Below are 14,263 nucleotides of genomic sequence, written 5' to 3' on the forward strand. Positions count from 1 at the left end.
ACCGCATCAAAATCCGTTGCGAAGTTTTAAAGATTTAAGCATACAAAGGGACATAGGGAAATAGGGACAGAGAAAGCGACTTTGTTTTATACTATGTAGTGATAGTGATATTATATTTGTTTGATTTAATACCGGTAACTCACATACGCACGATTGTACGACGACATTACCAAATGGCTTCCCATACATTCGCACGAACATTCGTGCATTGTACGTACGATGTTTGCGTGAACTGGATAGCTCTTGACCGGTCAGAGCGGTGGCAATGACTATATATGTGTATAATCTATGGCAATGACTGCACAGACATCAGATATTCCGGTTTATTAATAACATAATGTTAATCAGTCGCCACCCAGCGCTCAGTGTTGAAGGTCAGAAATTACATAGAATCTGTTCCGAATTAAAATATTATGTATTGTTAACATCTTTGAGTTCTTTAGTGATGAAGGAAACATAAAATGATACACATTTTAATAGTGATTGGATTACTTCTGATACGAGATAAAATTGAATGCAGTCAGTATCCCTATTCTTTTAATACATACGAGTATATATTTTGATTTATGTAAGATTGAATATGCGTGTTTAACTAAAAGTTGCATGTTATTATCTTGTCACATTTTATCTTATAAATATATAAATATAATTATGAAAACAAAAACGTTTTATATTCACAACTAGCTTACCGCCCGCAGCTTCACCCGCTTTGTCTCAAACCTAATAAATTATACACTAAGAGCGTATACGCACTATGCGGGTAGCCGCAGACCGCACAGTGCGCACAGAAATGAATATTACGTACATAATTGTGCTTGCGGTCAGCCGGACGGCTACCCGCATAGTGCGTATACGCTCTAAAACCTTCCTATTGAATCACTCTATGTATTAAAAAAATCCGCATCAAAATCTGTTCCGTAGTTTTAAAGATTTAAGCATAGAAAGGGACAGAAAAAGCGACTTTGTTTTATACTATGTAGTGATATATAATAAAAAAATATGTATTAACAACAAAATTGTATATATTACACATGCTTCTAATCAGTTATTAAAAACTATCTACAGAATACGAGTTTGATACTATTGAGTGAACATTTTATTCGTTCTTTTAGGAGTCACGATAGAACGAACAAACATATAATTAAATAAATAGCATAACAGGAACTTATGTTACACAATTTAACTCCAAATCCTAAGGTATTACAGCGCTCCGAAGTGACTATATTTCAGGACTGGATTTTACTGGACTACAGTTGTAGAGAATTTAATTTGCAACAAAATAATAATACTAAAAATAGTTTAAGAGATATATCGTAAAAACCATATCAACCGCTATTTTCAAGATGGCGGCCGTGGGACAAGGGTGGCGACCCCACAAACTTGGTGATAACTTCACACTGACCCCCAAACCCCCCACTGACACATCAAAAAAATAAAATTGCGTCCTCTAAAAAACGCAACCCCAAATGTAACTTTTCAATGGACTATGTACTATAGAGCCTGGGTGATTAATTTATATAACACTAACATATTATAATGGTGTATAATAAACGATTAATTTATTTATTTATAGAAAAAGGTTGTATCTACACTCACGCATTCTTTTACTATGTTTATAACAAGAACACATGCTTATTATTACTTATAACTGTTTACGTCATAACGACTTGAATAGATTTGGAAAATACATATATTGAATGACTAAGGGCCGATTTTTCAATCTTTGGTTAAAATTTATCCGTCCAATAAAGTATTACACGAACATTTTAAAATGTCACCTGTAAACTGTCATATACGAAAAATCAGAATACATTTTTGGAATGGTAGTTTAATTATTAATAATTTAATTTAATAATTAATAATTTAATTTAATTTAATTTAATTTTATAATTTAATAATTTAATTTTATTCGATGAATAAGTTTTAACTAAGGATTGAAAAATCAGCCCTAAGTAGAGCATAAAGGCAGATTAGGAAGAGGTACATCGGTCTATTTGTCATGAGATCAACGTAAAACTTAAAACTGAGATAGAGAAAGAAGACGTTATAGAGCATAAAGGCAGACTAGATCTGGAAGAGGAATATCGGTCTACTTGTCGTGAAATCAACGTAACAATAGAGAAAGAAGACTTACCTGGAACAGGGGCCTTAGACAAAGTAACAATTAAAAAACGATAACGAAGTTAGAAAAGGCAAAAATGTATGGGATTGACATACGCCGCGTTAGATCACGTGGTCTATCTAATGTCAATCCCATACATTTTTCCTTTTCTAACTTCGTTATCGTTTTTTAATTGTTACTTTGTCTACGGGCCCTGGTCTTCAGAAAGCTAGAAAAATTTATTCTTCGCTTCTAGCTTATAAAGCTTAATTAGGAGCTTTCCACCAGCGTATTCAAAGAAAATATCTTACGAATGTTATGTATCATCCGTGTAAAGAGTAGCCGTAGCCACGTAGCCTCAATAATATAAAAATAAATATAAAATAGAATCGCTGTCTATGAAGTGAAAGAAAGATAAAAAACAAACAAATAAAAAATAAAACGCACGCATTTAGAATATTAATAAGGAAGTAAAAATAGTAAAGTTCATATAATATTACAGAGGTATGTAGTGACTGCATGGAATTCACGATATGCCCAGGGGCCCTTGAAGTATTATCAGAAGATGCTGATAGTGACACTAAGCAAGACTTCCAAAATCAGTTTTGTGGAGTAAAGTACGTAAACGGAAATAGGATTCTTAAGGTGAGCTTTCAGTCTTTAAGTCAACATATTTCCATGTCTCATCCCTACTAATATTATAAATGCGAAAGTAACTCTGTCTGTCTGTCTGTCACGCTTTCCCGCTTAAACCTCTCAACTGATTTTGATAAAATTTGGCACAGACAATCTTTAGACCCTGAGAATGAACATAGGCTACCTTTTATTGCTAAATATGTACCACGGCGCGGACCGCTAGTGTATTATAAATTGAATGTATATTAGTAGTTGACCGCCTCCTTGGTACAGTGGTTGACGCGTGAGCGTAGAACCGAGGGGTCCTGGGTTCGATTCCCGGTGGAGACGAAGAAAAAAAAAATGTCTCGGTCTGGCAGGACACAGAAGGCTGATCACCTACTTGTCCCTAAAGAAAATCGATCAGTGAAACAGATGTATGAATAATGCATCTGCCCCTTACCCCACTAGGGGACACGGGACTTCACTGTATATTAGTAAGACTAACCAAAAATCTGTATAACATTTCAAATCAGCCCTCCAATAATTGTGTATTTCAAAATTAGTCACAAAACATTTTATATTCTAATCAACTGAGACATTAGGAGAATATTCAAGTTTAATAACGAATAGCTTTCCGCCCGCGGCTTCACCTGCTTTATCTAAAATCTAATAAATTATAATAAAGGTAGTAAAACCTTCCTCGAAAATCCGGTATTAATACAGAAAGAAAGTCCTGAAAAACATTTATAACTATTTTGGGAGCCTGGGGTAACTTTAATTTGTTAAATGCTAAAAAAATGATGTATGATTTATATTAGAAAAGCCGCATAAAAATCCATTGCGTAGTTTTAAAGATTTAAGCGCACATAGAGACGAACAGACAGCGTCAGCGACTTTGTTTTATACTATGTAGTGAAGGTAAAAGTCATCTTTAAAAATTTAATCGTCAATAATTAACCATATTATACTGTTTTATAACAACACCCTGTTTATATAGGTATGTTGTTCAGATTTTGTCAGACCGCCAAATGAGGATTTCACGGAACATCGAAATTTTTACCTTCTGCCGAATAGCTGCGGAATCATAAATGTGACTCCCAATAACTCGCCGAGTGCAAAACTATATGAATTTCCGTGGATAGCTCTCATAGGAACTGAATATCGTAAGTTTTTACTAATTATTATAGCCTATTTTTTCTAATTTAGGTAAAAAGGTATTATTAAACGTTTAGGAGTTCAGAAAATTCTAAATACTTAATTGAGACTAGCAGTTAATGCACAAACTTTAGATCGTTTACAGAGCTTCACCGACCGTCAGTGCGTACCATCGGCCCTGACGATACGCATTGACCGACCGTCAGTTTGTATCATTCAGTGCTCTGTGTACCAATAAACTGACGATTTTGAAACGAAGTTTCTTATTGCGCGTTGCGAAAGGGAGCTAGACGAAAAAAAAGACCAAAAGTTGTAATGACAATGTTTACCTACTGTTGTTGTCCCGTGCGGCGAGCGTGTTTTTCATAGAATTTTTGTTTTAATTTTCTGCAGAATTTGGCGAAAAATTCGTTTGCGATGGGGTCATAATATCCTCTTATTATATACTGACGACGGCATCATGCGCCGACGCTTCCGTCACTTTCGTTAGAGTGGGCGACTACAATCCTAACACTCCGATTGACTGCATGCCAGATAATTCGGAAGTTTGTGAAGATCATACACAGGTTTGGGGTTTACTTTTTACAAAAAAAGACGTGTGGCACTCGGGGACTGCCGCGGTAAAGCTATTGCATTATACCTTCAAGCCACACCTCCGCGCCCGTCGGAGTGGGGAGCGTGAGGTTATTCGTTACTAAATTTCTGGATTCGGTCCCCGCGCTCAAGGCCCGCCATAGAAGCTATGCAATAGCTTAATAAAATATTTAAGTATTAATATACAAATTTAATTTTTAATTATAAATGTGTATATTACACATAATCTTGAAGTTTTGTTAATAAATAATGTAATAAAGCTTGTTCGTATAATACTAAGTTGTAAGCACTAACAGTGACAATTTATTTTTACAGAATATTTTCATTAGTGAAATAATAAAGCATCCAAAATATGTTGGAAGTATACCGGAAATTCGAAACAATTTAGCACTCCTTCAACTTCGGGAACCAATAGACTTTTCGTTTAGTAAGTACAAGTATAATATTTATGTAATAATGTAATAATGGGGTTTTTCTTAATCCCATGAATACCGTAACTCGACTTCTATGAATACAAGATGAGTCAATCAAATATAATAATTAGTTAATCGATGAGTGACAATTGTTTGAAATGGAGGAAAACAAAGCGAAATCACAGCAAAAGTGTGTGCATTTGTTTTTCGATATGTCGATATGAAGCTATAATATAGTTTATAGTATGATTTTTATGTCTCAAGATTGTTAGGTTAGGTGAGAGTGACATAGGCTACTTTCCAGGATTGTTTTACACAACGGAACTTTAAGTAATCAAAATTATTATACATGGGGTATATAGCCCACGATCTGAGGAATCTAAAAAAATAATGACGTCAAGGCTTGGGTCTAAGCATACACTGAATAATAATTTTAATAACTTATCTTGCAGGAAATGTTGCACCAATATGCCTTCCGATACACGCAAACCTGAGTTCAGTCAATGAAACAGGAACAGTAGTAGGATGGTCCCATAATGGTATATATGAGCAAAGAAATTATGGACAACTTCAAAAATTTCAACACGAAATTAAGCCTGAGGCTTTGTGCATATCCCTTCTCTCTAGGTTTGTGTGGCTAATCTTTATATTATTATCTAAGATTAATTTTAGAAATAGTTTTTTGTTTTTCAAAGTTCTTTAAACTGCAATGACGTATTTATTGATACCGTAAATCGTAATATTGGTCAAACTTATACGGTCTTACTAATAAAATGTTACCCATTCGCTATGCAATGGATTAGTTATTGCAATAACCTGTCTTGTTTTTATGATTGACGTTTCATGTGAGCAAGAGCAGGACACAGCTATGGTAGAAAATGGTAGAAATTTAAAATGCATTGTTTAACTTTTTATTAGTAAGGCCGCTAGACATAAAATAATACTATACCTAATCCAACCAAATAAATGTTGAAAAAATGTTCATTTGTATAGAATTAAATAATTAAATAAGTGTTAACTAGTTTAGTGGAATCTTTTTAATTACCTCATAATATAATAATTAATATCGTAAAAGGTAAAATATACAACCTCAAATTTCTATCTTTTTAGGCTGAAAGTAAACGTGACATCGATGGAAAACACGTTTTGTGTGATCACAGACCCGAATAGTTTATGCAACACCATAGCGGGTGATCCCTTTATGATAATCCGTAAATACAACCGAGTAAACCGCTACATTTTATACGGAATATACTCACACGGTACTAAAGAATGTATTGGAAACGCACCAGAGATATTTGTGGACGTCACCAAAATGGTTGGCTGGATTTTGGATACAATTCAAGTATAAAGAAACCATGGAAATAGGATTTTATAGAAAGCGCCAGCAGTATCGAACAGGAAGCCTGAGTATTATATAAAACAATATATAAAATAAGAACTACTTTCAATACGTATTTTATTGAATAAAGACACTAAGTACATGTAGTGTTTTACTGTTTAGTGTTATTTCCGTTTCATTTATTAATTTTAGTGATAAACAATTATACCATTATAACACGTAAAAATACGTAATCAATACCTTTAATATCTACACATAATCCTATCCTACTAATATTATAAATGCGAAAGTTTGTGATGTGTGAACCGATTACAATAAAATTTAGCACACATATAGAGGGTAACTTGGATTAACACATAGGATAGGTTTCATCCCGGAAATCCCACGGGAACGGGAACTATGCGGGTTTTCCTTTGAAAACGCAGGCGAAGCCGCGGGCGGACATCTACCTAGTATACAATAAACACAAGCAATAAAATTCAAATCAAGACAATACAATTATAAAAATTAATGAAAATCATCACACATAGATCACAGTAGGTACCTATAGGTACATAAAATTGATAATAATTCTCATTTACGCACATAAAAGGAAATATAAATCCTAGGAAAATAAAAGATTTTTATAAACATTTTTATATTTTCCTTCCGTTTTAATTAAATTATATGTTGACCGGTTTAATCCAAGCTGATACGCAATTATATATTAACATACATATATATTACATATATTTTATTTAAAAAAAATACTTTTTTCCTCAAAGCATTTTCAACTTCTTCTCAATGCGACTGTGGTTGCTTCAGAACTTACGACTGGGTGAACCGATTTTGATGATTCATTTTTTATTTGAAGGCTAGTGCATTCTTATTATATTTTCGCAAATGTATAAATGAAAGACATAACATTATTGCCGTAAGTGAGAAACGTTTATCAATAATAATTTATGCACGAATTATCTACAGCATACTCACAAGTTACATATTATAAACAATTATATAATATTCGTTACACATTTATAATTGATTGTAAAGCGGGCACAAACGATATTAAAAACATGTTAATTTTTTATGAGAAATCTGTTAAATTCTAGAATTATTCCATTAAAATGCCACACATCCCTTTCGAAGGATTTTTTGTATTAAAAACTTGATTAAACCGCCCGCCCCTAAAAAGGAATAACCAACTTCAGAATTGGTGACTAAAGTATGTAAAATATTTATTATGAATCATCGACTTACATTGCCTGGCTATGGTTTCAATATATTTAGCGGTGTATCATATATATTTCTATAAGTTTTGAGAGGTTATAGTCTACTCGGTAGAATTTTTTATCGATATCGATAGCAATTTATAGTTTTTGGTTACTTCTTCAACTTTTAATCATCTTTAGTGTCCGATCCAAATCCTAGCCTTCCAGACAAAGAAGTAGCAAAACATGACATAATACATCAGGAAACAATTCACATTTATGTTACATATTAATTATTATAGTTATAGATATGAGTTTAATATAATATGTCAAAGTTCAACTGTTTATATGAGATTAGCATGTTTACAAAGTTATAAATCTATACCATACATATTATTATAATATTAATCTATACTAATATTATAAAGCTGAAGAGTTTGTTTGTTTGTTTGTTGGAACGCGCTAATCTCAGAAACTACTGGTTCGATTTGACAAATTATTTCAGTGTTAGATAGCCCATTTATGGGAGAAGGCTATATAAGTATATAGGCTATTATATCCCCACGTTAAGAACAATAGGAGCGAAGAAGTAGGTAAAACCGCAGGGACAGCTAGTTTACAGATAAAATTAAAACAACCACTGACTGACTTGGCCTTTATGTCCGAAGGAAGTTTTAAGACTTGAAAAAACGTGAATTAATATGAACTTCGGAGAACTATGAGCTTTTAGCTAGGGTAGCGTTTAGCTACTATTATGTATTCTATGGCTACGCGAATTCAAGAGAATACAAGACGTCATCTACAATATTAGTTACTTTTAATTATGCCGATGTCATACTTATATATCTGACGGCCTAAGTCCATAAGAATACAATTAATATACTTCGAAGCTTTATGTATATAAACAGCAAAATAAGCCATAGAACAAGTTTATTGTAATTTTCCTCAATCCGTACACGCCCGGTAGTAAGACCTCAGAGTTGAAGTGGCGTGAATGTGTTCTGTGTACAAAAATAAATTTCATAAAATTCATTAAAAATGCTCGGAATTCTTATTCTGGCGGTATTTTTAAATGCGGCTGATATAACATTATCAATGAGTAAGTAAGCATTAACAAAGCTAAAACATGTGAGCTTCAATGAAGTAATTTTTTATGTACAAATATTTTGGACTCCATTCACTCATGTTACTATATATTGTATGTATGTGTGATCTACACACATTATTAACTAGCTGTGTCCTGCGGTTTCACCTGCATTGCTCCGCTCCTGTTGGTCATAGCGTGATGATATATAGCCTTCTAGAGGTCCGCCCGGGCTTCGCCCGTGGTACATTATTTCGCAATAAAAGGTAGCCTATGTCCTTTCTCGGGTATCAAAATATCTGCATACCAAATTTCATGCAAATTGGTTCAGTAGTTTAGGCGTGATTGAGTAACAGACAGACAGAGTTACTTTCGCATTTATAAAATTAGTATGGATAAGCCTTCGTCGATAAATGGGCTATCTATCACCGAAATAATTTTTCAAATCAGACCTGAGAGTTGCTGAGATTAGCGCGTTCAAACAAACTCTTCAGCTTTATAATATTAGTATAGATAATTTATCAGTAGATCGTATATTTATATTTATTATTGATGGATATTATGAATATTAATATAAATAATTTATAAATTAACCCTGATTAATAAGTAAAATATAATTTAAAGACAGAAATAACGTGATTATTCAGATTATGAATTTAATCGCGTGCGAATGGCAAAAGTCGGCACGTTATCAGTCAGGGTTAGTATAAAGTTTTAAGAACAGAAATAAATGCGTCAACGATTTTATAAATATTAGTTTACGTAATCAGCGTGTGAAAAGCTCTAAGTTAGCTCTCAAAGCGGGCGAAGCCGCGGGCGGTAAGCTAGTATGTAATTTATTAAGACTATATTATAGTTTAAGCAAAACAAAACTTGAAAATATTGAAACAACATGCAATAACGTGAACTTATGATAACGCGAGAATTTCCTAGCTCCAGTATTTTCATATGTATATTTTTTTCCAGAAACATGCAGTGACTGTATGGCTTACACGTCATGTGAAGAGGCAAAACAATTAGCATTTTACCACAAAAGTTCGAAAACTGCGACGATGTTCCTAGAAGCATTTTGTGGTGTTGAATACATTCAATTAGAAAGAGTAACTAAGGTTATTCAACTTTTATTCAACCTTTTTATTCATCTTTTAATTATTTTCTAAGTACATAATATTATTATATTAACTTAACATATTATGTCTCGTAATTATATTTTGCATTATTAATATCCTTCATCTTTTATTAAAAAGGTAAACAGTTTTGACTGATTGGTTAGATTAATTATCTGTAAGTGAAGCCCTTACTGAGAATTTTTTAATACCTATAGTGCCTAATTTTTGGAAAGCTATATTAGTTGTTGTTGAGAGTTTTTTCAAACTACGCATTATAATATTATGTACCTATACTATTATATTATAACAATCAAAATTAATTCAACAGGTGTGTTGCTCTCATTTTACCTTATCAGGTATAGACGACAGAATTGGAATGTCCGGTTTCCAGAGTGAGAAGCAAGTCGTAAATCCACAATTAAAGTTACTACCAGCTTCCTGCGGTGACATCGATGGTTCCCGTATCATTCGTGGTGATGTGGCTGGCCTGTACGAGTTCCCCTGGATGGCTCTGATCTCTTATAAACGACGTAAGACAGGGTTTTATAATTTACTGGCTTTCCGACCGAGACTTAGACCGGCTACTCACGTACCTGCAGCAGGGGCAATATTGGAATTGGACCCTGAATTGACTCCTTAATTTTGATGCGTATAGGCAAGCAGGGGAAATCGATAGAACAACTGAAATTGATCCAACCGAGATTTAACCAATATCGCCCCTGCGGCAGGTACGTGAATAGCCGGTATTATATTGCGATATGTCTTAAATTTTACAAATTATATACTAAAACCTTCCTTGAGAACCGCACTAGGTATCTTGAAAAAATAACGTCTCATAATCCGTCGCATAGTTTTAAACATTAGATCTTTACATAGGAACAGAATATGGGAACAGACAGCTAGGACTTAGGAGTGATTTGGTTTTATGCTATGTAGGGATATTGTTTCATGTTGTTAAACCTGCAGATGTAAGAAGAGCCATCATATAAAACATCCCCTATCTTATAATTATTTTCTCTTATCTTTCAGGTGATGGACAATACTTTATGTGTGCTGGAAGCATAATTAATTCAAGATATATTCTCACTGCTGCACATTGCGCGGCCAAAAAGAACATAAATGGGGTCCGGGTTGGTGATCATGACATTAGTACCAAGGAGGACTGTCAAGGTGTAAAGCCAAGGTTTTGCGAGAGCCATGTTGAAGTTAGTAATTTTCGGAGTAATTTTTTTTGTATCCTTGGTAATTGTGAACAAAAATTTATGTTTATTCTTTAACATAACTGCATGTCCTATCTTTGAAATAGAATTAACATAGTATTTTGTCGTTACATCTAACTCAAAATTATTTATAACTAGCTTACCGCCCGAGGCTTCGCCCGCTTTGTCTAAAACATAATAAATTATATATTAAAACCTTCCTCTTGAATCACTCTATCTATTAAACAAAACCGCTTCTAAATATGTTGCGTAGTTTTAAAGATTTAAGCATACAAAGGGACATAGGGACGCAGAAAGCGACTTTGCTTTATACTATGTAGTGATATGTTTATTCTGCATATAAAGTAACTAAATGTGTTTCAGGATTTGGGTATTGAAAAAATAATTATTCATGAAAAATGGAATAATTTATCAAGTAGTCATGATATTGCTTTGCTGAGGTTGGAGAGGAATATAGATTTAAATCACAGTAAGTAATCATTTGTAACCTCATTTATTAATAGCTACTAGCAGATGATTGCCCCTGCTCCGCTTGGATAAACTTCTGTCCTAATTTTGATAAAAGTAGAGACAAATCCAACTATCAAAAATTATTAAAATCGAACGTTCTTTAGTTAAAGAAATAAAAGCCTATACGTTGTGTAATGGTAATTGGTAAATCAATTTATGTTCAAAACACATCGTGGCTTTTCTTCACTGTTGAATAGCATATCAGCCACAGAACGAATTTCGATAGTTGTTCTATGATTGTCACAACGCATCGTGAGGGTTTTCATTTGAGCCATAACACGAATTTCGTTTATATTATAACAGCTGTCACCACGGCACAAGCACCTTGTGAGCAATTTTTTCGTTTAAAGCTTCAGTAAACTAAAAAAAATGTGTGCGTGTACTAGTGTACACACGTAAGAAGTGAAACTTCTTTATGACCTTATTTTTTCAAAAAATAATTTACTATATGCAACTTTACAGAAATACGTCAATCACGCGTGGTAGGGATAAGACAAAGATGGCGCGTAACGGAAAAATGTTACACTAAATTTTTTTCCAACCCTGATAAAGAAGTTTCACTTCAAAAAAAACAATACACGGACTGGACTTTGGTTCCTCTAGTTTCTCCGATCAATGAATGAATAGGTATAAAAAAATAGTTTCGTAGAATTGTATTAAGAGTTTCGCCAAATTTATATGTACAACAAACGAACCCAATATTTAAATACGCCACTCTTTCCAAATCATCTGTGTTTTTGTGTGTGTTGTTGTGTTGCTATCTATTATGAAACACTTTTGTTCCTTTCTTCCAGAAAACATTCTGCCTGTTTGTTTACCTGTAACTGATGAACTACGCTACATGAATCTGGACAATGTGAATGCTGTTGTAGCAGGATGGGGTATCACAGAGACTGGTCAAGAATCTACCCTGCTATATAAAGCCAATTTTGAGATTAAAACTATGGATAAATGTCGTAGTGTTTATGATTGGTATGTAAACGCTTTCAATAGTTTCGTAGATAGAAGATACTATAATAGAATTTCGTACTAAAATTGGTGAAGAGGATCCATTAATTATTATTTATATAAATAATGCAACTATGCCAAGTTCTTATTCTGTAACATATTAAAGTTACATTTCGATCTTTCCACCACCACTTTTACCAAATTTAGTAAATTTTAACTATCCTGTCTCACCCATTACTTATTGTCAAACATAATAAGACGATATTGTCTAAATCTAACCAGAGCATAATAATCCTTAATAGATTTTTTTCAGTGGTCTGAAGATGAGGCATTTTCTTTGTTACCTAGTTGCTCAGTCACAAACATAACCCTAAAAATTAAATTATATTTTGAATAATATGTTTCTTTCGTAAGCTTTGCACAGAAGGAATTACGCTTACCTACTTAGGGTACGCTTTTCACATATTTAAACAAGCATATTCTACGTGGCTCGATTCTCTGTGTTCTGATCAAGGCGTTTTACCAGTATTATAATATCTGTGGTCTTACTTAACAGGGATCCAAAGCAAGGCGTCGATAAACTAGAAGGTCAGATTTGTGCTGGTGCTCCCCACAAGGATACCTGTAGGGGTGACTCTGGCGGTCCACTGCTAGTAGAAAGCGTATATAATGGTATTGACAGGATAGTGCAGTACGGCATAATCTCCACTGGCTCGAAGATCTGCGGTATTGACGTCCCCACAAAATTCACTGATGTGCGAAATTACGTAGACTGGATATTGGAAAACATAAGAGAATAAATGAATATTTGCTCAGTTTAACTTGGATATGTAAATTATTAAAAGGTTGTAATTAGTCCTTTATTGATTTTTATTAATAAAATGTTAAGAATCAATTACAGTAAATTTTTGAGTGTTGAATGGATTTATAATTATGTAGTTATTTATACGATTTAAAAAAAAATTTTAAGCTATTGCATAGCTTCTATCGCAGGCTTTGAGGGCGGGTACCGAATCCAGAAATTCCGTAACGAAAAAACCTCACGCTCCCGAGGTGTGGCTTGAAGGCATAGCATCCATAGCATGCAAAAGCTTTACCGCGGCAGTCCCCGAGTGCCACACGTCTTTTTTTCTCTCTGTCTGTTATAAATAATATTTTAAACTTTGGGATGGGACCATATTATAGATCGTCTAGTTCCATCACTTTTCCACACCGGAAATAATACTGTTACAACACATCATAGTACAGGGGCTTATCGTGATACCGCTTTCGGAATACAATTATTTATAATCAGTATAAAATGTTATGACTTATCAGATATCATTGTAACGTCCCAGGAGATAAAACATGCAAAAACGTAATAAAATCTTTTTGTAAACAAAATAAATCTAATTCATATAAGGATACTTCAAAAAAGATAAATATAGAAATAATACGCAAACCAGTAAGTAAAAGCTAACTATGATCTTTAAGAGATGAAACGATGACGCAATTTGTCTGGAATGCACAAAATCATATTATCTATCATACATTAAATTTACAAATTAAATTAAAAATTTCAGTTTTTCTAGTAAACCTAGCAAGTTATGGACTCATTGTAAATGTGCAAAATGCAATTTGTTATTGCATTAATTTAAGAAGAATCAGTCTTCTAAATTAGAATTACCAATTTAGAAGACTGAAAATGTTTGTTTTTGTAAAAATAAGGTATGCCTTATTATTATACTTATTCTTGTATTTTTAGTTACCGAGAATGGTTTTTTTAAGAATTAAATAATTAGTATTCATATTATTCTGTTTTATTTTATACTATACCTCCGTTTACATTGACTTCCTAGGTCAACTATATATTAGGTAGGTAAATAGGATACTATTAGTATAGGAGGTAGCAACGTTTTCGAGAGACAATTTTAGAACAGGTGGCTTTTTGATATACCTACTATCCTTCTTGCTCTAGAATCTAGATCCACCAGACATAA

The 14,263-nt window shown here is 33.3% G+C and overlaps 2 protein-coding genes across 2 annotated transcripts; both read left to right on the forward strand.

Annotated features, from left to right (window-relative positions):
- The first annotated feature begins 360 nt into the window (after positions 1 to 360).
- Positions 361 to 6,349, forward strand: LOC149900536 (serine protease ea-like). The gene is made up of 7 exons (XM_090112599.1): positions 361 to 519; positions 2,604 to 2,746; positions 3,717 to 3,882; positions 4,268 to 4,440; positions 4,784 to 4,895; positions 5,334 to 5,508; positions 5,992 to 6,349. The coding sequence occupies exons 1-7, from the start codon at positions 462 to 464 to the stop codon at positions 6,230 to 6,232; spliced, it is 1,068 nt and encodes a 355-aa protein (XP_089968725.1). The 5' UTR covers positions 361 to 461; the 3' UTR covers positions 6,233 to 6,349.
- A 2,018-nt stretch (positions 6,350 to 8,367) lies between these two features.
- Positions 8,368 to 14,055, forward strand: LOC149900537 (serine protease grass-like). Its single transcript, XM_090112658.1, has 7 exons — positions 8,368 to 8,512; positions 9,464 to 9,606; positions 9,935 to 10,136; positions 10,636 to 10,811; positions 11,190 to 11,295; positions 12,131 to 12,308; positions 12,841 to 14,055. Exons 1-7 carry the CDS (start codon positions 8,452 to 8,454, stop codon positions 13,082 to 13,084), a joined length of 1,110 nt encoding a protein of 369 aa, XP_089968784.1. The 5' UTR covers positions 8,368 to 8,451; the 3' UTR covers positions 13,085 to 14,055.
- The last annotated feature ends 208 nt before the right edge of the window (positions 14,056 to 14,263 follow it).

Source organism: Colias eurytheme, chromosome 18, assembly GCF_061535395.1.
Source record: "Colias eurytheme isolate Ceu_HAF_F1 chromosome 18, ilColEury1 Martin Lab GWU primary, whole genome shotgun sequence".
Taxonomy (NCBI): Eukaryota; Metazoa; Arthropoda; class Insecta; order Lepidoptera; family Pieridae; genus Colias; species Colias eurytheme.

What these genes read in the sequence shown, in the direction of transcription:
- LOC149900536 (XM_090112599.1), top strand. Translation starts at nt 462, where the DNA reads ATGATACACATTTTAATAGTGATTGGATTACTTCTGATACGAGATAAA. An exon ending in TTTGTGAAGATCATACACAG is followed by an intron (nt 4,441 to 4,783) that starts GTTTGGGGTTTA and finishes TTATTTTTACAG; the next exon opens with AATATTTTCATTAGTGAAAT. An exon ending in ACCAATAGACTTTTCGTTTA is followed by an intron (nt 4,896 to 5,333) that starts GTAAGTACAAGT and finishes CTTATCTTGCAG; the next exon opens with GAAATGTTGCACCAATATGC.
- LOC149900537 (XM_090112658.1), top strand. Translation starts at nt 8,452, where the DNA reads ATGCTCGGAATTCTTATTCTGGCGGTATTTTTAAATGCGGCTGATATA. An exon ending in TCTGATCTCTTATAAACGAC is followed by an intron (nt 10,137 to 10,635) that starts GTAAGACAGGGT and finishes CTTATCTTTCAG; the next exon opens with GTGATGGACAATACTTTATG. An exon ending in TTTGCGAGAGCCATGTTGAA is followed by an intron (nt 10,812 to 11,189) that starts GTTAGTAATTTT and finishes AATGTGTTTCAG; the next exon opens with GATTTGGGTATTGAAAAAAT.